Source organism: Oryzias melastigma, linkage group LG12 (assembly GCF_002922805.2).
Source record: "Oryzias melastigma strain HK-1 linkage group LG12, ASM292280v2, whole genome shotgun sequence".
Lineage (NCBI taxonomy): Eukaryota > Metazoa > Chordata > Actinopteri > Beloniformes > Adrianichthyidae > Oryzias > Oryzias melastigma.
The window spans coordinates 797,745-819,919 of NC_050523.1; the positions used below are offsets into that span (position 1 = coordinate 797,745).

General features: G+C 47.0%; 3 protein-coding genes and 1 long non-coding RNA gene across 7 annotated transcripts in view; 2 read left to right on the forward strand and 2 right to left on the reverse strand.

Annotated features, from left to right (window-relative positions):
- The window catches only part of eif2b1 (eukaryotic translation initiation factor 2B, subunit 1 alpha), a gene marked incomplete in the record, with an annotated part of 9,486 nt that extends 3,550 nt beyond the window's left edge, over positions 1-5,936 (forward strand). The window contains 6 exon segments of the mRNA XM_024298961.2: positions 1,180-1,296; positions 1,362-1,474; positions 1,540-1,608; positions 1,674-1,749; positions 4,510-4,635; positions 4,705-5,936. Of these exon segments, the coding sequence (XP_024154729.1) occupies positions 1,180-1,296; positions 1,362-1,474; positions 1,540-1,608; positions 1,674-1,749; positions 4,510-4,635; positions 4,705-4,860 (657 nt within the window).
- Positions 4,071-9,856, reverse strand: ddx55 (DEAD (Asp-Glu-Ala-Asp) box polypeptide 55). The gene is made up of 14 exons (XM_024298960.2): positions 9,697-9,856; positions 9,572-9,622; positions 9,365-9,451; positions 9,190-9,281; positions 9,054-9,116; positions 8,830-8,979; positions 7,526-7,718; positions 7,095-7,177; positions 6,701-6,832; positions 6,532-6,624; positions 6,313-6,427; positions 5,438-5,606; positions 5,084-5,373; positions 4,071-5,025 (listed from the first exon to the last, which is right to left on the reverse strand). Exons 1-14 carry the CDS (start codon positions 9,802-9,804, stop codon positions 4,873-4,875), a joined length of 1,779 nt encoding a protein of 592 aa, XP_024154728.1. The 5' UTR covers positions 9,805-9,856; the 3' UTR covers positions 4,071-4,872.
- A 426-nt stretch (positions 9,857-10,282) lies between these two features.
- ttc28 (tetratricopeptide repeat domain 28) overlaps positions 10,283-22,175 on the reverse strand; it is an 83,942-nt gene continuing 72,049 nt past the window's right edge. For 3 of the 4 annotated variants that reach the window (XM_024298964.2, XM_024298963.1, XM_036214532.1), the window contains 15 exons: positions 20,821-20,968; positions 20,452-20,583; positions 19,906-20,047; positions 19,659-19,838; positions 19,106-19,587; positions 18,778-19,025; positions 18,404-18,528; positions 17,818-17,895; positions 17,593-17,746; positions 17,323-17,399; positions 15,504-15,527; positions 15,155-15,284; positions 14,033-14,140; positions 12,273-12,864; positions 10,283-11,437 (listed from right to left, as the gene is read on the reverse strand). In XM_024298964.2, coding sequence (XP_024154732.1) covers positions 10,522-11,437; positions 12,273-12,864; positions 14,033-14,140; positions 15,155-15,284; positions 15,504-15,527; positions 17,323-17,399; positions 17,593-17,746; positions 17,818-17,895; positions 18,404-18,528; positions 18,778-19,025; positions 19,106-19,587; positions 19,659-19,838; positions 19,906-20,047; positions 20,452-20,583; positions 20,821-20,968 — 3,536 coding nt within the window. In that variant the 3' untranslated portion in view covers positions 10,283-10,521. The remainder of the gene's footprint in view (positions 11,438-12,272; positions 12,865-14,032; positions 14,141-15,154; positions 15,285-15,503; positions 15,528-17,322; positions 17,400-17,592; positions 17,747-17,817; positions 17,896-18,403; positions 18,529-18,777; positions 19,026-19,105; positions 19,588-19,658; positions 19,839-19,905; positions 20,048-20,451; positions 20,584-20,820; positions 20,969-22,175) is intronic. The other variant, XM_024298966.1, reaches the window with a different exon arrangement.
- LOC112162953 lies at positions 15,372-17,639 on the forward strand. Its single transcript, XR_002922196.2, has 4 exons — positions 15,372-15,753; positions 17,010-17,162; positions 17,239-17,446; positions 17,535-17,639. It is a non-coding gene; the product is annotated as an uncharacterized LOC112162953 (long non-coding RNA).

Genomic DNA, 22,175 nt, shown 5'->3' on the forward strand with positions numbered 1-22,175 from the left:
GCGTTCAGGGTCCTCGCGTCAGGAGACGGAGCGTTCAGGGTCCTAACGTCAGGAGACGGAGCGTTCAGGGTCCTAACGTCAGGACAGACGGTGCGTTCAGAGTCCTCGCGTCTGGACAGACGGTGCGTTCAGAGTCCTCACGTCTGGACAGTCGGTGCGTTCAGGGTCCTCGCGTCTGGACAGACGGTGCGTTCAGAGTCCTCGCGTCTGGACAGACGGTGCGTTCAGAGTCCTCGCGTCTGGACAGTCGGTGCGTTCAGAGTCCTCACGTCTGGACAGTCGGTGCGTTCAGAGTCCTCACGTCTGGACAGACGGCGGGTTCAGGATCCTCACGTCTGGACAGACGGTGCGTTCAGGGTCCTCACGTTTGGACAGACGGTGCGTTCAGGATTCACGTGACAAAAAAATGTAAAATTCTTAGAACAAATCCAAAATGGGGAAAAAGTTGTAAATTTGTTCTTCAAAAAAGTCATAATTTTTCATAAATCAAATGTTCCATTTAGCTTTAGAAATGTTTCATCAAAGAGAATCAAAGATTTCTGATTACATCTGGATCAGATAAATGTCACTGAAGAATCAGATTTACTGTTTTTGGAAACAATTTTATTTGAATCAAATTATAACTTCACTTTAGAAAAAAACATGACTTTTTCTGTTTTAAAATGTAACATTTTTGAACCATAAATTTATGAATTTTATTAATGTAAACTTAAATGATAAACTCTTAAATATATTTTTACGAGTTTATTTTAATGTATGACTTGATTCTTATCGTTTTATCAGTTTTTTTCATATTTTACGTGATTTAACAAGAATGTTCTAATAAAGTTTTATCACTTTATTTTCAGTTTCACAACTTTATTTTGAGAAATTTACGATTGAATTCTCGTCATTTTATCTTTTTTCTGTAGTTTAGTGACTTTTACCTTATAAATACAAAACTTTATTCTCATAGTTTTACACGTTTTTGATCTTGTTCTCATATTTTTATGATTTTATTCTCATAGTTTTTTCTTCCTATAATTTTACAACAATTCTTAAAGTTTTCGGACTTCATCTCATAATTAAAGGGCGTTATTTTGTCTCATATTTCGTGTCTTGTTCTGGTCGTTTGCGGCGTTCCCGATCCTCCGTCGCGGTTTCTCCGCTCGGTTCTGAAATCCGCCGTTTTCCCGTCAGGATCTGTCTCGCTGTAAGAAGGTGATGGAGGAGCGAGGAGAGCTCTTCCTGGAGAAGATCTCCATGTCCAGGAACAAAGTGGCGAAGCTCTGCCACACGTTCATCAAAGATGGCGCCGTGAGTTCCCGCCGCTCCGTGTCGCCGCCGTCTCGCCGCTCTCTGACTCTGCTGCTGATCCTCAGAAAATCCTGACGCACTCGTACTCCCGGGTGGTTCTGCGGGTTCTGGAGAAAGCCGCCATGGAGAAGAAGCGTTTCTCCGTCTACGTGACCGAGTCTCAGCCCGACGCCGCCGGGTGAGTGTGCATGTGCGCGTGCACGTGTTTGTCCTGCAGAATCAGACTCAGCTCCTCCTCCTCAGGCAGCAGATGGCGGAGGAACTGGCGAAGCTCCACGTCCCGGTGACCGTGGTTCTGGACGCCGCTGTGGGGTGAGGCCTCTTCATTCGGTTTTTTCCCACCATGCACCACTTCGTCAATGCTCTGCTGCCTTCAGGTACGTGCTGGAGAAGGTGGACCTGGTCATCGTTGGAGCTGAGGGCGTGGTGGAGAGCGGCGGCATCATCAACAAGGTGAAGGGGCGGAGTCTATTTCTGAATGAATGTTCTGGTGGAGACGAACGAACCAAAGTGACACGTTTAGGTTTGATTCAAACTTCAAACCTCCGCTGTGATCTCGGCGTTCACGACCCCCTCCCCCGACCAGATCTCTGTGAACGCCACGAGAATGAAAACGGTTTATTATAAACCTTCTGACAAAACCATCAAATCTGAAGAACAAAATATGAATTTAGGTTTTCTGGTGTTTCAAGTTTCCTTTCAAAAAGTTTAAATTCTAAAACAATTGAAAAGAAAAAAAATAATTTTTTTGGTTTAATTTTGTCTGGAAAAAAAATAAAAAACCTTGATTTGGTTAATTTGTAGTTCTATGGTCACCATGGTAACCCGGCGGCTCTCGTGCATGATTGGACGGATGATCATGACGGTTTTGGAGGAACATTTAGGGATTTTACGAACGTTACTGAAGATTTAGTTTCTGTTTGTTGGAACAAAAACATTTTTCAGGAAATGAAACAGATTTCATAATAACATAAATAATCTGAGAGATTCTGGACGTTTGGAGGCTGAAATCTCTGACAGACATGAAGATTTTCACACTTTAGTTTGAACTCAAACCTTCAGGGAAAAATCAATCCAGGATTATAGGATGAACCCAAAGATCAGATCAGGATTCAGATGTTTGTAGATAAACGACCAGATTCAGTGCAGGAGAGATGAAGAGGAACGACGATGATGATGATGAAGAGAAACGGTGATGATGATGAAGACGAACGACGATGATGATGATGAAGAGGAACGATGATGATGAGGAACGACGATGATGATGATGAAGAGGAACGACGATGATGAAGAGGAACGACGATGATGAAGAGGAACGACGATGATGAAGAGGAACGATGATGATGAAGAGGAACGATGATGATGATGATGAAGAGGAACGACGATGATGATGATGAAGAGGAACGACGATGATGAAGAGGAACGATGATGATGATGATGAAGAGAAACGACGATGATGATGATGATGAAGAGGAACGACGATGATGATGATGAAGAGGAACGACGACGATGATGATGATGAAGAGGAACGATGATGATGATGATGATGAAGAGAAACGATGATGATGATGATGAAGAGGAACGACGATGATGATGATGAAGAGGAACGACGATGATGATGATGATGAAGAGGAACGATGATGATGATGATGAAGAGGAACGATGATGATGATGAAGAGGAACGATGATGATGAAGAGGAGCGATGATGATGATGAAGAGGAGCGATGATGATGATGATGATGAAGAGGAACGATGATGACAAAGAGGAACGATGATGATGAAGAGGAACGATGATGATGAAGAGGAGCGATGATGATGATGATGATGAAGAGGAGCGATGATGATGAAGAGGAACGATGATGATGACGATGCACAATGTGCTGCTAAAAACAAAAACACCCAGAAGGACTCTGATCTAACGAGGCCGTACGTCTTTATTTATTAATGTTCCTGTTTTTGTTTATAAGGAAGAAAGTCTCCAAAAAATTTAATTTATTTTTTAAAGCTTAATATAAAAAATAAAACAACTTAAGTTTAGTTCTTAAAATTCTATAAAAAAAACAATAAACTGATTGATTTAAAGTGTTTCTTTAGTCAGAGCATCTTTAATCGACTAAAGAATTTACAGATAATAGTTCAGATGTTCCTCATTTCATCTTTAAGAACAATAAATTAATTCAATGTACTAAAAAGTGACATTTTCTGTTCTGTAAAGTAAACCTGAAATACCAGAAAATCCGCAGAACTAAGAAACACCAACAACAACGTTAACCCCGTTCCTGGACAGCAGGGTAAGAAAAACAAGCGCCCCTTTACAGGTGAAGTCACCTGACTCCGCCTCCTGGGAGAAACAGGTTCTGTCTGGATCCACAATTCTAACTTTGAATGTGCTGGAAATTTCCCAGAAGTCTTTGTGAAAAACAAGCGTGCATCGATGCTCCTACATGAGCGAATATAGACCACAATGCATTGCTGTCAAATCCACATGTTCAGTATCGGAACACAGTGGAGTCATAAATGAATGTTAGTATTTACAGTTCATCCCTCTGGGGCAGGAGGGTCAGTAACAGCGACAGTTTGTCTTTATTATATTAGGTTATGAAAACATTTGAAAAGAATAATTCAAGTATCAGAGGCTGAATAAAGAACAGATCCAGTAAAGACAAAAAATAACTTTATTTAAACAATCCTCAGAGACGAGTTTGGATTTAAATAAACAACTTATGTTTTTTTACATTCTTCATTTAGTCGTGGAGAGAAAACAGATTCACTGTTTGTGTGATAGATTTTATGTGTAACTTTGTGTACTTGCAGTTGTGGGTTCACATTACAGCAGCTTGTAACTAACTACACATTACGCACAAATCTGAATCTCTAGGATTGGTCGTCAGTGATGCGTTTAAAGGCTCCTAGAATGCTCGGTCATCAGAGTTTTATCAGCCACTTAAATAATATCTGGTTAAAAACTTTATTTTCTGACTTTCTGAAGTCTGAATGTGTGTTTTTAAAAGACTCAAGTTTTATTGGACGTTCTTCACAATCTAAGCAGCTGAAGAGAAAACTCTGATGACCGAGCATTCTAGGAGCCTTTAAACACATCACTGATGGACCAATCCTGCAGATTCAGATTTGTGTGTTTTTAGTTTCAATCTGCTGTAACTTGTTCACGAACTGGTCGGTTCTGATGTTTCCTCGCCGCGTCTGTCTTCCAGATCGGGACGTACCAGATGGCGCTCTGCTCCAAAGCGCACAACACGCCGTTCTACGTGGTGGCGGAGAGCTTCAAGTTCGTGCGTCTGTACCCGCTGAACCAGCAGGACGTCCCGGACAAGTTCAAGGTCAGAGCTGGTCTGGAAGAGCTCCGCCCCTCAGTAAGCCCCGCCCTCACGTCTGTCTCTGCTCCGCAGTACAAAGCCGACACCCTGAAGACGGTGCAGAACCTGTCGGAGGAGCACCCCATCATCGACTACACGCCCCCCTCCCTCATCACGCTGCTCTTCACCGACCTGGGCGTCCTCACGCCGTCCGCCGTCAGCGACGAGCTCATCAAACTTTATTTATAGGCTGAATAGGGTTCAGAGCGGCGCTGCGGCGTCCCGGTTCCTCTTCGCCCCGCCCGTCAGCTGCTGCTCGAAGTCTTCCTCGCTGATCCGACCTTTCTTCAGCTTCTTCAGGAGGCGGGTGTCGTCCAGCAGCTCCGCCAGGTCGTCCTCGTCCGCGTCAGAGCCCTGCAGAGAGGAGGAGGTGAACCCGTGTCTCCAGTGGGAGGAGCTCTGCAGCGCTCACCTCCTCGTGCTTCCTCTTGGCCGCCCTCCTCTTCCTCCGCTCCTTCTTGCTCTTCTGTTTGGACCAGGCTTTGTTCCTGAGGTTCCTCCTGGGCGGAGCCTCCTCGCCTCGCTCCTTCTGCTCCGCCAGCATCTTCCGCCGCTGCTTCTCCCGGTTCTTGTCCTTGAACGGGATGGCGTCCGTGTCCACCGCCGTCTCCTGGAAGTCCGGGAAGGACCGCCCCCTCAGCTCCGGCATCTTGGGGAGCCGAAGGAGCGCGAAGCCGCGAGCCAAAGCGGCGAAGTCCAGATCTGCCCAGAACCACAGGTTAACGTCTGTCCTGCAGCTGGATGTCAATAAAGTTTTCTCAGTCACCTTTGACCCTGAAGATGAGGCTGCACTCGTGTTTGGCGTAGGCCTGAACGTACGACACGAACGCCTTCATGCCTCGCTCGAAGGCGGCGCGGTCCGCCAGCGCCATGGCCTTGACTTTGGGGAGCACGTCCACCACGTCACGGATGGGGGGCATTTCCTGGAGGGGGCACTGGGACGCCAGAACACACGTTAGGAGACGAGTTCACGCCGCTCACAACAATAAAGTTTGAAGAAAAAAAAGGTTTGGTTTTATGAACAATAGGGGGCGTGGCTTTCCAACGAGCTCACTCCTCCAGAGAGCCAATGACTCGGCCAATCACTGCTAACTACCGTCGTCTGGTTCCAACATGGCGGCTGAATTGACCTGGAGGGATTTTTGTTCCACCAGACTTCAGGCAAACGTCTCAGTTCTCAGAATAAAAGTTGTATTTAATGTTTGCTTCATTTAGAAAACGTTTTTAGATGCGTTGTGTCTCATCTTTACGGATCATATTTTGCTCTGGAGGATTCATAGATCAAACAGAATATAAACATTACAGGAAATTCTCAGCCAGAAATTCACTAAATTGATTAAATAAAATATAATTGATGCTAAAAGAAAGGATTGACAGCAGACACTATGTTAGCTAGTTGCTGCGATTTGATTGGATAGAATCTAGACCAAAACTTATGAAGCAAAATCAAAGATAGGTCTAAAGCGAGATGAGCCACTACGCATCAAAAAACGTTTGTGGTGGAATATCTAATGAAATCATTAATGTTTTCTTTTTTACATTTTGTTTGGATCTCAGAACTTCTACCTTCAACATGATGGAACAGAAATCCCTCCTATGTCCAGGTCTATATACTGTCAATGCCGTAAACCCAGAACTCACCTTCTGGTTGATGGACAGGAAGTTGACGTAGGTTTCCTCCATCGGCAGCAGGAAGACCAGGGCGTTGCCGTAGTTACCGATCCTCGCCGTGCGCCCGCATCGATGCACAAAAGCACTGAGAGTTCACGGAGAGAAACCCGATCAGTGATTGGTCTGATGTGAAGGTGTGTGCACGTGTGTTCCGGTGTGTGCACGTGTGTTCCGGTGTGCTCGGCTCACCTGGCGTTGCTGGGGGGGTCGTACTGCAGAACCCAGTTGACGTCGGGGATGTCGATGCCTCTGGCCATGACGTCGGTGCAGACCAGAATCCCACTGCAGACACAGACAGACGCTGATCCACAGCCACGCCCTCCGCCGCCGTCTCCACCCCCCTCCACGCCGTCCTCACCTCTTGAGTTTGCGGAAGTCGGCAAAGATGCTGTTGCGTTTGTTCTTCATCTTCCCGTGAATGCAGCAGACTGGAACTTTCCGGACGAGCAGCTCCAGAGCGCGGCCGTAGAATTCCACGCAGGCGCACGTGCTGCGGCGACAGGACACGCCCCTTTACCTCAGGCTGAACACCAAGATCAGCTACAATGTTTGATCACTTATTCTGTCTAAACTTAACATTCGGTTCAGATGAAAAAACGCCGAGTGGTTTCCACATTTAAACTTTACACGCTGCACCTGAATGCAACACAAACCTGAAGGTCCGGAACCTCAAACACAGTCGAACTTTTCATCTCAAACTTGAAGATTGTCTTAAATCAAAGGAAGAAGAAGAGTCTCAAACTCCAACACACCTGAAGAAGACCAGCTGCTTCTCGTGCTTGTGTTGCCGTAGAAACGCCACCAGGTGGTTGAACTTCTCATCCGCCCTGCAGACCTGGAAGCAGACGGATTTCTCACAGCTGACATCTGACCTTTTCAGGATGTTTGGATCTACGGTTCCAAAATCCAGAGAAATTACCCAGAATTCTCTGAAAAAAACACTGTGCATCGATGATGGGTGAATATAGACCACAATGCATTGCACGTTTGAATGAATTTTCATGTGTAAAAAATTAGTTTAGTTTATTTTTTGAAAAAATCCTCCAACTCAGTAAGTTTGTAAATGTTCATATTTGTTGGGTTTTACTTCAGGACGTCATATTAATAAAACAAGTCGTGACCGAGTCTCTCAGGTCCTCAGCACTGAGGGATCCGGTCCCGCCGTCCCGCCGCCGTCACTCACCGTGTAGTAGTTAGAGAGCCTGGACGGGGTCTTTTGGGCGGGCGCGGTGGCGGCCAGCCCCTTCTCTTTGACGGTGATCCGGACGGGGTTCCGGAGGCCGGCCCGCACCAGCTTCTCCAGCTCCTGCGTCTGCGTGGCGGAGAACAGGCCGGTGCGCCGCTGCTTCGGCAGGAAGCTCAGGATGGCGTTCAGGCTGCACAGAAGAGTTTGAAGGTTTTTTTTGAAGTTTTATTTGGTTGGTTGCATACATTCAACATTTCATAAACTTTAAATCTACACCAACCAAAAAGGAATGGGCTGAAGCCTCATGCTTATCAAAGCCATCCAGAAAAATACCACTTACACAGAAACAGAAGTTAACATCAAGTTGGCTATTATGGCACAAGCATAAAAAACTAAACTGTAACAAAATCCATATTCATATATACAGTTCATGCATATTATATATACATATTTTACAGCTGAATACATACATTAGTATTCACTGAGAATTGAGTTTCACTGGTATTGACTAATTTTTTTACATTTTATCAGTAACCCAAATGTTTTAAGGGTATTAACTAATTTAAGATCTTTATTTAAAGAATTCCAAAGTTTTGTACTGAAAACAGAAGGACATCTCCACATGTGTTCTTGCCCTGTACGATTCAAACATAAAGTTACCTCTTACATGATAATGTTCATCTTTTCTCTTAAAATGACTGCACTCTCAAGGGCAAACTAGATTGAAAGGCACCAAAAGAAATTTCCAACATTCTTAAATGAACGATATCCACAAATTTGAATATGTTAGATTTTTCAAACAGCGCATTAGTGGACTCCAGAAAACTAACTGTATTTATTCATCTAATTGCTCTTTTTTGAAGTTTAATTATTGGATCAATATTTGTTTTATATATATTTCCCCAAATTTCACTACAATACTGGAAGTATGGAAGAATCAAGGATGAATATAACAGATGCAAACATTTTTACTCCGAGTTGTTTTAGTTCTATAAATTATACCTCAGGTTTTAGATATTTAGTTTTTTAATATATTCAACATGTGGCTTCCAATGAAGCTGGTGGTCAATAATGACTCCAAGGAACTTTGTTTTGAAAACACGTTCAATTTCTGTCCCACCAAAATGAAGTTTTATGTTGTCCTTTGCTTTATCTGTACCAAAAACCATAAATTTTGTTTTCATTTCATTTAAAAATAACTTGTTATTCTCAAACCAAATTTTAAATTTAATTAACTCCCTTTCCATTTCAGAGGCGACTCCAGCGGCGAGTTCCATCAGACCTGACTCACGACTCCTCACCTGTTCTCAAAGCCCATGTCCAGCAGACGGTCCGCCTCGTCCAGAACCAGAACATCCAGACTGCGGACGGCGCTGGCCAGGTCCAGACCCTCAGCCTTCCTCCTGAACATGTCCTCCAGGCGGCCGGGCGTGGCGATCACAATGTTCCCTCTGAAGACCACAAACACGTCTGTCAGTTCTCCTGCCGCGGCGTCAGCAGCAGACCCACAGAGACCAGGACCCACCCCCGAGCCTTCAGCCGCTCCACGTCCTCCGCCGGGTTCGAACCCCCGATCAGTAAGATCTGCCTGAGGAGCAGAAGGGATTTTATTCTGGAGGATTCAGACATGAAGCTGCGGTTCAGAGTGAATCTGGACTCACGTGAACTCTGGAAACCTCTGGAGGAAGGTCTCCATCACCTCACTGATCTGCAGGGCCAGCTCTCTGGTGGGGGTGATGACCAGAGCCCCCACCTGCACAGACGAGCAGACACGCTCATGATTCAGATTGTCCAAAAGTGGAATTGTCAATAAAGATTTGTTTGATTCTTCCTCACCTGCATCTTCTTCAGCTTCTCTTCTCTCTTCAGCAGCAGCTCAATGATGGGAATCACAAAAGCTAAAGTTTTCCCGCTTCCGGTCACCTGAGAGCAGACAGGAGCTTAAAAAACTCATTTATGGTTTTATTTTGAAAGGTAAAAAGCCCAGTCATTTCCTGTCCGTTTCTAATAGTTATTTCAGAACGTCATGTCGGTGAAACTCACCGCCTCTGCGGCCACATCCTTGTTACTCATGAACAGCGGGACGCACGCGGCCTGCGGAGAAACGCGCTAAATCACAACGTTCCCCTCCAAACGGGTCACAAATGGCGCCGAAGTGCCGGACTCACCTGGACAGGTGTCATGTGTGTGAACTTGAGGTCGCGGAGAGTTTCTAAAATGCCCTCGTGAAGTTTAACGGGCAAACTTTCCCACGTTCCCTCAGTGGACGCCGCCATGTTTGGAAAACTGCAGGCTCCGCCTTCTTCCGGTCCGACCGTGTTTACATTCCGGCTTCGAACAAGTTTCCCTCCGTCCGCTTCGTTCAGTCGATTTTTCCCGATTGAAGCTTAAATGTTATTTAAACATATTTGAATACGCAGTTTGACGATATCAGACGATAATTGAGTAAAATGTGAATCGATTAATCCCGTGGCTGCGTAACACTCACTATACATAAAGTTTTAGCTGTTTAGAAACATTTTAAATTTATTATGTCATTCGATGTGAAAAAACAATATAAAGTATTGACAAACCTGAAAATATACATTGTTTTGTGTGCCATCAGATTTATTTAGTTTATTCTTATTTTTGCATTTTGTTGAAACCTTTCAGACATTAAACTCCATAAACAGATGTTGATAATCACACAGAATTAAATCTTTCTTTTCGTCCGTTTCTCATAAATTTTTATTAAAGTTAAAAAATCAGACCTGATAATAATTACAATAATATTTATTTTTCATAACAAATCAACATCAAATAAAGTTGGATTTCCACAAACATGTAGAAGTTTGAGGGTTTCCATGGAGACTCAAACTCCTCCCTCGATTAGGCTCCGCCCTCTCCTCCAGGTGTCTCAAAAACAAGCAGGTAGAAAAACGTATGAAACAGTTTGAGTTTTCAGCAGGATCCTGTAAAAAAGCAGCTCAGGAAAAGTGCCGAGTCAGCCGGACTCAGCACTTGGAGGACGGGAAGAAGTGACCCGGCTTCAGGAACTTGAAGCCGCTCCCGGAGGAACGTCTGGCCCCTCCCTTAGAGTTTGTGGGCGGGGCCGAGGGGGGAGGTAGCGGTGGTTTGGCCTCAGGTGCCTGGGGACCGTTGGGTCTGTCGGCGCCGTGTCTCTGCGACAGATTCAGCAGACCCAGAACGTCGTTCTGGACCGCGCTCATCTTCTTGCTCCGCCCCCGCAGTACGGTGGGGGGGCTGCGCTCCTCCTGGGTCTGGCTGACCCAGAAGCTCTGGGTCTCCTTGAATCTGAAGTCCGGTTTCGGTTCGGGGGTGCTGAGGGGGGTGGACACGGCGGAGGAGCAGGAGAGGGGCGGAGACGGTGCGCTGTGGGCAGGAGAGGGGCGGAGCCTCTCACCCACACACGCAGACGCGTCAGCAGGACTGCTGCTGCCCAGCCGCTGCAGAGACGAGGAGCGGGACGGCGGTTTGGGCGGGGCAGGAGGCGGCGTGGAGGCGGAGAGCCGCGACCGGCGGCTGCAGACGGACAGAGGAGAGGACGCCGCCTTCAGGCTCGCCCTGCTGGGCGGTCGGCTGAAGGCGCTCGTCTCCGAGGGCTGAAACGCTCCTCCTCTGGGGCTGAAGGTGGGGGTGGTGGGCGTGGACCGGGACATGTGGCAGGCGTCACCCCGCCCCTCGGCGCCCCTCACGGCGCCTCCTCTCAGGCCGGCCTTCTGCAGGCTCTCCACCGCCTGCATGTGGCTCTGCGTCTCCTCCAGGATCTTCTGGGCCAGCTCCTGCGGGTCCAGCTGACCCACAGGCCCCGCCCTCTCCTGGGACTTGACCGTGCTGTCCGTCTCGGTGCTGGACTGGTCCGACTCGGAGCTGCTGACCTTTCCTTTCCCGCTGCGCTGAGGCGGCAAGCTGCAGAAGCGAATCGAATAAAGAAAAACAAACATTTAACATTTTTAGTAATAAACTGAGCAGGAAGACGACATTTATAGATACTAGTTCATATGTTTGTACAATAAACGTTATGTTAAATACCAAATTCAATTCAATGTTATTTATATAGCCCAAAATCACAAAGCAAATTTCCCTCACTAAGATCAGATTTAGAAACGTTTCTTGTTTGTAGCTGTAGCTGCAGTAGCATCGTGTTCCTTGTCTTTATCTGCAGACTAGAAAGGAGGCGTGTCTTCATTTTTTTAGGTCTTGAACTGGAATAAACACGTTAGCGTTAGCGTGCTTTAGGACTTTCAACAGTTTGATGTTTGTTTCCTTTTTTCTCTTCAATGTTGATAAAATACTGATTGAATAAAACTTTATTGTACCACATACAGCCTTCAGGTAAACTAACATGCTACGTCAGCTCCAACTACAACAAGAAGGAGGGTCTAAATACCACCTAGTGTCTGAGTTAAACATTTAACAGTTTGAATGTTCGTTTTGTTAATATTTAGGAATAATGTCGTTTTTTTAATCGTTTCTTAGTTTTTATTCAGAATTTCAAAAACATTCCAGTTTGGAAAAAGAAGCAAATAGTAGTTTTGAAGCTTCAGGCTGAGTTTGAACAAGAGTCGACCATGATTCAAAAAAGAAAAGTAAAGAGATTCTACTAGAAAAATGTCTATCCTCTTCAGTCTAGAACGCTTTTCTTTGTTCTAAATGTAAAAAACAATAAATTAACAATAATAATGGTGATGACATCAGAGGAAGTGGTTTGCCCCCCCATCCCACAGCAGAGGGGCAGACATACCCTTCCAGGGGGCGGGGGCTGTTTGGCGCCGTAAAGGGCAGCGGGGCAGATTTCAGCGGGGACGTGGGGGTGCTGATGCTCCCCTTGGAGGAGACAGTCAGAGGACGCCCCCCCTCAGACCCCCTCCCACCCCCGCCCCTCCCGGGTCGTTGCCCTGTGGGCGGAGGGTGGAGGTCCCGCCCTCCTCGCCGCAGCGGCTCGCTGCAGATGATGGAGAAGCCCTCGTACTCCTCCTCCCCCCCCTGACTGCTCAGTCGACCCCTCGCCCGGCCGCCGGGGCGAAGGGGGGAGGCGCGGGCCCCCCCATAGTTTTGGTCTGGCTGATGCGGGTGCTGGCTGATGATGTCACTTCCTGCAGGCTCGGGGCGGGACAGGAAGCTGAGGGAGGACGCCAGGGAGCTGAGGCTGTAGACGGATATGGCGTCACTAGAGAGGCTGTCGGGGCAACCCGGGGGGGCAAATGGCGGCTGAGGGGGGTAACAGGAGAGCGAGGGGGGCAAGGAGTGTGGCTGGGAGGTGGACTGGGATGAGGACAGGGACTCCAGGGAGGAGGAGCTATCCATGCTCAGACGCTTGGGAAGCTCCGTGGAATCTGAAGAAAAGAGAGGAGGAGCATCAGATCCAGAGGGGGAGGAGCCAGGAGTCTGCAGGAGCAGATCTAGAGTAACGGTCCTACAGGAGCGGATATAGAGTAACGGTTCTACAGAAGCAGATCTAGAGTAACGGTTCTAGAGTAACGGTTCTACAGATGTAGATCTAGAGTAACGGTTCTACAGATGCAGATCTAGAGTAACGGTTCTACAGGAGCAGATCTAGAGTAACGGTTCTACAGATGCAGATCTAGAGTAACGGTTCTACAGGAGCAGATCTAGAGTAACGGTTCTACAGGAGCGGATCTAGAGTAACGGTTCTACAGGAGCAGATCTAGAGTAACGGTCCTACAGGAGCGGATCTAGAGTAACGGTTCTACAGGAGCAGATCTAGAGTAACGGTTCTAGAGTAACGGTTCTACAGATGCAGATCTAGAGTAACGGTTCTAGTGTAACGGTTCTACAGGAACAGATCTAGAGTAACGGTTCTAGAGTAACGGTTCTACAGGAGCAAATCTAGATGAACTTTTCTATCAATGCAGATAGAGAGTAACACTTCTACAGGTGCAGATCGGTTCTAAGTTGGCAGTTCTACATTGGCGGTTCTACGTTAACAGTTCTACGTTCGCGGTTCTGGGTTGGTGGTTCTGCGTCGGCGGTTCTACGTTGGCGGTTCTACGTTGACAGTTCTATGTTGGCGGTTCTACATTGACAGTTCTATGTTGGCAGTTCTACATTGGCAGTTCTACGTTGGCGGTTCTACGTTGGCAGTTCTACGTTGGCAGTTCTACATTGGCGGTTCTACGTTTGCGGTTCTACGTTGGCGGTTCTACGTTGGCAGTTCTACATTGGCGGTTCTACATTGGCGGTTCTACGTTTGCGGTTCTACGTTGGCAGTTCTACATTGGCGGTTCTACATTGGCGGTTCTACGTTTGCGGTTCTACGTTGGCGGTTCTACGTTGGCAGCTCTACCTTGGCGGTTCTACATTGGCGGTTCTACATTGGCGGTTCTACGTTGGCGGTTCTTTGTAGGCGGTTCTACATTGGCGGTTCTAGATTGGCGGTTCTAGATTGGCGGTTCTACATTGGCGGTTCTAGATTGGCGGTTCTATTTTGACAGTTCTACGTTGGGTGTTCTACATCGGCGGTTCTACGTTTCCAGCTCTCACCGAACAGAGCGAGCAGCGACTGCAGAGCGAAGTGCAGGCTCCTCCTACTGGCCTGCTTCCCCGTCTTCAGCACCACCTCCTCCTGTCCGACCTCACACAGGTCAAACCCTGATAGGAGGAGAACATTTTACCCATCATGCATCAGCTCGGATTCACAAGCAGAACGATGTTTCACAATGTTTCACTTTAAACCTCCATCAGTGGGCGGAGTCTAACTCAACAATCAGCTGTTTGATGAACTGAATGAAACGAGTTTATGAAAGTTTTACACAAACAAACATTCAAACTCTCAGATTCTTCATCACCAGCGATTAGGACGATGAAGAATCTCATCATTGATGACTGATCGATCTGTAACGAAGCTTCAGAATAATCAGATCAGTTTAATCTGATCCTGAAGTTCATGATTACATATTTGTGATCTTTATAAATGTAATAATGACACTTTAGGAACGACTCTAATGTAACAGAATAATATTAAGTAAATCAAGGAAACAAACTGAATGTGTCACAGGAAGTTCAAAAAACCTTCAAAATAAAGTGTCAGTAATGGTTTCAGTTTCAAAATAAAAAAAAAAACTTTGTTTATTGTAAATGAAAAAACTAAAAGTGAAGTTCAATTTATGAAAAAGTTATGAAAGAATAGTTATGAAAAACTAATTATGAAAAAATAAATTTGTTTTAAATATATTTGACAAATGGAATAAAGTTAAGAAAATCTGATTGGTGACGTGAGGTCATGTGACCGTCTGCTAGCGGTCACATGAAACACGTCTCTGGTTCTTATCACGCTACAATACTTTTACTTTGAAAAGAAGAACGTCACCAAATCTTTACTTTGAAGGTTTATTTCCTTCCTGTGACACTTTGGTTTCATTATTTATATCCTAAGAATCCCACATTTCAGGTGATATTTACATGAACTTATTCTTCATTCTCTATAAGAACACAATCATAAATCATCTCAGACGTCACAAATATCACAGAGATCCATGACTGGAATCCTCCTCACTGTTTTTATGTGGAAGTTAACCTGGAAACCGACTGAGAGCTTTATAGAGAGAGACCGTTAAAGAGGTAGAACCACAGAACCGAACGCCGGTTCTGGACCTCCAGACTCACCCAGAGCAGCCAGGAACTCGTGGCAGCCCGGCAGCCTCCAGAGCTGCACGCTGATGGACACCTGGATGGGAGCCAGCGGGAAGTCCTGCTCTTTGTCTCCGGACTGCAGCTGAACCAGAACCTGGTGGAGCTTCAGAGGAACCAGAACATTCTGAGTGGTTTGTTCTCACGGATAGAACTCATCCAGTAAAAGAGCTCCACGCTGCCCTCTTGTGGTCACTTTGGAGCAGCACCACCACAAACTTTCTACCGTTTGGATTCTTTCAGGTGACGTTAGGATCACTAACGTGTTCTTCAGTTCAGACTAGAGGGAACTGGGTTTGGGTCAGAACCAGGCTCAAATACTCACCATTCCTGCCACATGTTTAACCGCCTGGTTGAAGCGTGAGAGAACAGAGCAGAACTTCAGAGGAGACACTGGACCAGGCGAGGAACACAAACACTCGCATGCAGGAAGAACGGGAAGAGGACCATTCCTGACATGATTCCTCTCATTCAGATTCAGGGGCTGGAAGGTCACGGAATGATCCGATAAAGGGGGCGAGGTTTGGTCAAAGGTTCATGGGAGGTTGGACCTTAAGTTTGACCACTTTTTAAAGGTTTGAAATGTTTTCAAATCATTTCATATTTTTATTTCCATGACAGGCAGCAGAATCTGGGCTGAGAGAACTCTCAAAATGAAACATTTAGAGTCAGAACGTCGTTTAAATACGAATTCAACATTTACTCCGTTGTAAACACGACTTTTCTTTGTCTTAGATATGAAACTTCCCGTTAAATTACAGTCAGAAATACGTCACAGATAATTATGCAGTCATTTATCAAACTACAATAAAACGTTATTGACCTGAGACAGGAACATGAACAGGTTACTATAGCTTTGTTAAAAGAATCCATTTAAAAAATAAAGCAGGTAATAGTAGTGGGGATCTCCGTTGTTGCTAAGCGACAACAGCTGATCGAGTAAACGATGCAGACTCATTAATACTGAAAAACTGGTGCTCTAACTCAGAGCTAAAGCAACCGGCCGCTGACTAAAATATGAAACTTTATTTCTTTTTCTGAACTTTCTTGCCGCCGTGTGGAAACATTCATTTCATTTTAGCCCCAAACGTGACGTCATTATTATTTTACTGTAAACAACACAGTGATGACGTCATAAAGGTGGTGACTGATGATCTACAGCCACATGCGGCTCTTTAACCTCCATTCTCTGGTTGAAGAAAAATCAAAGTGTTTTATTTTAGAAACATTAGGACACCACAGATCAGAAGGAAACATTCTGACTGATTCACCTCGTTAAACAGAGAATCCATCAACCAGAGTTTGTACTTTTAGGGCAGCGGATTTAAAGAAATGTCCTTTTTGGAAAAAAATGATGGATTTTAAGTCTGCTGTATGCTTAGAAAAATATTATAGAGACATTTATTCGGCCTAATTTATATTTGGATTTACATTTTCTGGCCAAGATGCTCCACAAATGTTAAAACAAACGTTCGATTTCGTATCACTGCTGACGTTTCTCTGCCTGCTACTTCATTTGAGATAATCCTGAGGATGAAATGGGTCTTTTATTTTGAAAGTAACAAATACAAATCAGAGTTTTATTTTCTAAAGGTTAAAGTCAGACTTTGTGACTCCTGCTGGTGAGAAACGGACCTGAATGTTAGAGAAACGTTAGAAAAAAACACTAAAGGGATTCATAAAACATTTTATGAAACATTTTATTAAACATTTTATGAAACATTTGATAAAACAGGTGAACGACTTCACCCTCTGCTGTTCTCTGGTTGTGATCATGATGCATTTAAACGTGTTTTACTCTGATATTAAAGCCGTGACGTATTTTTGACAGTCATTTACAGGACAAACGTCGTATTTAAACCAAATCCTGAATCCATGCGCCTCAGTTTCATTTGGACCGTCGTCTTTCTGGATGGCTGAAACTGAAGCATGAACCTCCAGAGAGATTAGAGGAGCAGACCTGCACACCTGGAGAGACGTGCAGGTGAACTCCATCTAATGAAGGAGCTTCAATCCTCCACAGACACCAGGAGTTTCATGTCCAAACGTCTGACCCTCAGATCCCTCGACCTTCCTGTGACCTTTCAGGATCTGATTCAGACGTTTCTCTGGGTTCTGCGATGTGAAGTGAAGCAGACTCGTACCTTCTGGACCAGCTGCCCTCCAGCTTCAGCCGCAGACACCAGCTTACAGAGCGCCTGCAGAGCGGCCGGCCTCAGACCTGCGGGGGAGGGGCAGACGGCGGCGTTAGACGTTAGCATCCTGCAGGTCGCTCTGTTTTACCCGTTTCCTGGGAGATAAACGTATTCGGATGTTCTAGTAAATGCTTCCTCTCTGATCAGGAATCTTCCTGCAGTGTGACGAGGAGCTGAAGCTGCTGCAGGTGAACCGACAGGTGAGCCAGGTGCAGGTACCGAGCAGAGACTGCAGCGTGGAGCTGCACTGCTGCAGCCGGTCTCCAGGGTCCGACGTCGGGAAGAAGACGGCGGCGGGGAGTCCGGCACAGGAGACGTCCAACCGGAACCCCACAGCGGCGAGGAGGGCCTGCCACCCGGGGACCCCCCCGACCTGACAGGAGGAGGGAGGAGTCATGAGGAGACACGCCTCCGAGCTTTATTGACCAAGAGGAAAAGACAAACCTTGTTCTCCACGCTGTGCTGCGACGTGTACATGGGGTTACAGTGTCCGCCGTGGATCCGCTGCAGAGACTTCTCCACCTGAAACAGGAAGACGTCACAGAAGCTCCAGAACACCAGAACCAACCACAGCTGTGTCTGCAGCTCAAACTCATGAAATAAAAACACAGCAGGTAAAAAGAGAAATGTATGAAACAAAAAAAAACTGTGAAAGGTTTTATTTCAAAGTCTGATCTGAGTCTTCAAACTGGAACTTTGAAGCTGCTGAATTTATCTTCATAAAACAGTTTTAGTTTAATGATTTGAAGCTCAATAAATCAAAAAATTCAAAAAGTGTTCGACCATAAATGAATAAATAAATGAAGCTGCAGATGGAAGAGGTGAAACAGTGACCTCCAGTGGAGACATGACGTCACTGCAGCCTCACTGAGTTTGATGAGAACCAAAGATAGAAAAATAAAAAACACAAGAATTTAGTTCTAGTTTGGTTTAACTTTTAACAATGTGATTCTATTTTCTATTTTTCTTTGTGAGGACAACATGATGCGGTTTAACATGTGACGAAGAATCCGTCCGTCCAGAACCTCACCAGGTGCAGCAGAACCCTCAGAGCGTCTCTGGCTCGGTCCGGATGCTGCAGGATCTCGGCCAGAGCCTGACCCACCACCGACATGGGACTGTTGAGCTTCACATCGCTGCCGATCAGCGTGTAACCTGCAGCACACAGCGGGTCACTGAGCATGTGCAGAAACAGGTTCTAAACTGCTGACTTCATCATGACTCAGCACTTTGGTTCTGACGTTGGTCACGGTGGATCTACGACATGTTTACAACATAAACGCTGATCTGGATCTGATTCTGCAGAGAAAAGCTGCAGTGATGATTCTGGCCTCTAGGTGGCAGCAGAACCGTAGAACCTCCTGCTGCCACCGGTACTGTTCTGATCTGAGCGGTTCTGCTCACCGGCCCAGTTGGACGGGTGTGAGAACTGCTTGCTGCTCTGCAGCGCCTTCATGGCGTCGGTCAGCGCGGCGCTGGCTTTGGCCCCGCCCAGTAAGGCCGTGTAGAAGCTGTGCGTGAACAGCTTGGAGGCGGCGCCGGAGACGGGCCACAGCGAGACGCACACGCACTGCACTCCGGCCGCCAGGAAGGCCCGGGTCAGACCCACCACGCCGTCGGCCGTGATCCTGCCGCTGGACTCCGGGAACGACCTGGGGGGCAGTGGGAGGAGTCACGGGGCGCCGTTGAACCCGACAGGCTCGAGAAAGTTCTGCTGTGATCTGAACGGTACCTGAGGACCAGCAGTTTGACCGTCAGGTTCAGGTCCAGAACGTCTGCGGCGGTGAGGAGGAAGTCCTGAAGGGGGGGCGTGTCACACAGGCCCTCCTCGCCGTCACTCCCCTCCTCCGCTCCTCTGAGCCCGCCGCGCCTCCTCAGGAACGAGCCGGTCCGGTTCTGATCCGCCCCCCCCTCCTGGGCGCCGTCCTGAGCGGGAGCGAGGACCAGCGCGGCGAGCTTCCACGAAATGTGCGTGGCGACGTGAACGCACTCGGCCTGGCTCAGCGCCGCCAAGACGCGTTCCTTGGTGGCGTTGGCGCCGGTCAGGGGGCGGCACCCCAGCTGCTCCCCCAGCCAAAGCGCCTCCTCCTGCGCGGAGGGGAGGGGCCCCCACAGCCAGCGGCCCATGATGCTCGGGGGCAGCCGGGGGGCCCCCACCACCGCTGCCAGCGAGCCTCCGTCTGCTGGGGGGGCGGCGCGGCGAGGAGGCGGAGCCTGTGGGGCAGAGAGAAGATCTGATGAAGACGAGGCTTCAAATCGGAGCCGGACGGGTCTGTGGAACCTGCCTTCGCCGCCGCCGCCAGGGTGGCCAGAGACGGGACGGAGACGAGGCCGAAGCGCTCGCACAGGTACTCGTTGGAGGCGCTGCCTTTGAGCAAGGCGAACGGGACCAGGTACAGCTCTCCCTCCAGAACCAGAACCAGCTGCCGGTTCCGGCCCACCGGCCCGCTGCCGTGCATCAGGCCCTGCGGCGGACAGCAGAATGAGAGGGCGGAGCGGACGGCGGGCGGGGGGCGTGTGGTAGCTGCGTACCCCCTCCATCGGCGCGATCAGCAGGTCGTAGAGCGCTCGCAGCGCCGGTTTGGCGGCGCCGCTCCATCGGGCCGGAGGAGGAGGTCCGTCCTTCACAGGAGAAACGGCGGCGCTGAAGAGACTCGTCACGCTCTGACAGCTCCTGAGACGGACGAGAGCGTGAGACGGCGCCGCCCACAGGCCCAGAGTCGCCATTACACCCACAACTGATTCATTTAACGGGAAATCGCAGATCAGATCTGTTGATCACGGGAGATCTGGACCGAACGGGATCGTCACAGGAAGAGAAGTACCAGAATGAACCGGTTAGTCGTGATTATTACACTCAGCTGGAGTTTTCTTAAAGCAGCTCAAATGAATCCGGTCATTTTCCTTGAAGATAAGTTCATAAAACCGTCGTGACATCAGCAGCTGAACGTCTGAACTGGATTTGATTTATTCTTCTACTGAAGATGTTTAGAATTCGGTCAAATTCTTCTACTTTTCTGCTTCAACTCCAAACTCTCAAACGGGAACCCGGATGGACGTCGGGGTCAGAGGTCAAACCTGTTGAGCCGGTTGTTCCGGGACACCATGCGCAGGTAGCCGGTGGGGTCGGTGGAGGAGCTGAGCTGCTGGTTCAGATCCTCCTCCTGCTGCTCCTGCAGATCTCCTGCTTCACTCTCCGTCTCACAGACTCTGCAGACACAGCAGAAGAAGACCTTCAGATCCATGTCCATCCTCTGACTGTCCTTTGGATCTCAGTAATCTCATCACCAAGATCAGGATCAGTACAATCAGATCTGAGATCCTGAGAACAGAACTGGAGTCACGGGTGATGATTAGAGTTCAGAGCAACTGATCGCCACACAAGCCACACCCACTTATGCAGAAAAACGTTTGTTTTTTTCTTCCTCTGCAGGTGAACAGACTAACCTGCTGCGGGGGCTGTCCACCCCCAGAGCCTCCCGAGCGTTGTAGATGTACTGCTCCAGAGAGCACGGCGGGCTCCCCCCACACTCCTGCAGCTCAGAGCCTTCAGCTCCACCTTCTCTCAGGTCGACCTCGTTGAACTTCACGATCCCTGCAGACGGGTCACAAGAGGGAAACGGGTCAGTCAGAACCTGCGGATGTGTTTCTCTGAACAGAGGAGGTGAGGGATCGTCTGTGGAGGAGGTGATCCTCAGAGGAGGACGAGGCAGGAGGAGGTTTTCACCTTCGTTATCCAGCAGAGGGCGCTGTTACTCTGTAAAGTTATGGCTCTAAAAACCTTCCATACAGACATTAATACCATCTGAGCAGAACGACAGCAAATATTTACCTTCACTGATTCCTTTTAAGTTTGGATCCAGTTTCTCATCCTGAACTTGTGTTTGTCTTCAGAGGATTTCAGCTGTCAGATAAAAGATCTTTGATGTTCCTCTAAAACAGACCTAAGGTCTCCAATCAGACGAGTTTAACCCTTTAGAGCCCAGGGACAAAATCTGTTTATGTCTACTTTAACATCTACTGTCTGTGTTTTCACTTCTGAAAGAGTATTTACTGCTTATCTGGTATCATGACGAGCACGGCCTGACGTATGAGACACTAAATAAACATTCTGTTGGAGAAACGTGACGATCTTTGTCTCGGAATCCCTCAGCAGATTAAAACAGGTTGAAGTTCAGTTTAGACGTAGTTCTCAGACGTCCTTCCAGAGTCTGAAGGTCACATTTTCTTTTCTTTAAAGCTTTGAGTTTCTGGAAAAACTAAAATCCTATTTATGAAATGTTTAAAAAGGTCGATTGTTACCGTCTGTAGACATTTTCACAGATTCAAAATAAAAATTGTTGATTAGTAAAAATTGAATAAAAACAACAATAAAGTGTTTTTTTCATTTTAACACTTAAAACTCTTCAGGCTCAAATTATCTTTCAAATCAAAAAGATTAATCTTGTTTTGTTTTTTATTATTTTTCTTAATTTGTGTGAAATACACATTAAATCATCATCTTTAACTCAGAGAAGTATTTTCTGTATTAAACTTTATTAACAGTCTGATTTCACTTTTAATTTCATTGTAACTGTGACAAATAAAGATCCATCCATGGACGAATCCCTAAATGTTCCTTTTACAAGTTTCCACCAATCAGAAACTTTATTGAATCTTCATCCTGTGTGAAAACCTGCAGCAGCTTTAATCTCAGACTTTGTGTTGGACGTTCAAATGTGATGCTGATGTTTTCTGTAACGTCTAACGAGCTTCAATCCTCAGTGACCTCCTCCTCCTCCTCCTCCTCCTCCTCAGTGACC

What these genes read in the sequence shown, in the direction of transcription:
- ddx55 (XM_024298960.2), bottom strand. Translation starts at nt 9,804, where the DNA reads ATGGCGGCGTCCACTGAGGGAACGTGGGAAAGTTTGCCCGTTAAACTT. An exon ending in TCCTGTCCATCAACCAGAAG is followed by an intron (nt 5,607 to 6,312) that starts GTGAGTTCTGGG and finishes CTGGCGTCCCAG; the next exon opens with TGCCCCCTCCAGGAAATGCC. An exon ending in CCAAGAGGAAGCACGAGGAG is followed by an intron (nt 5,026 to 5,083) that starts GTGAGCGCTGCA and finishes TCCTCTCTGCAG; the next exon opens with GGCTCTGACGCGGACGAGGA.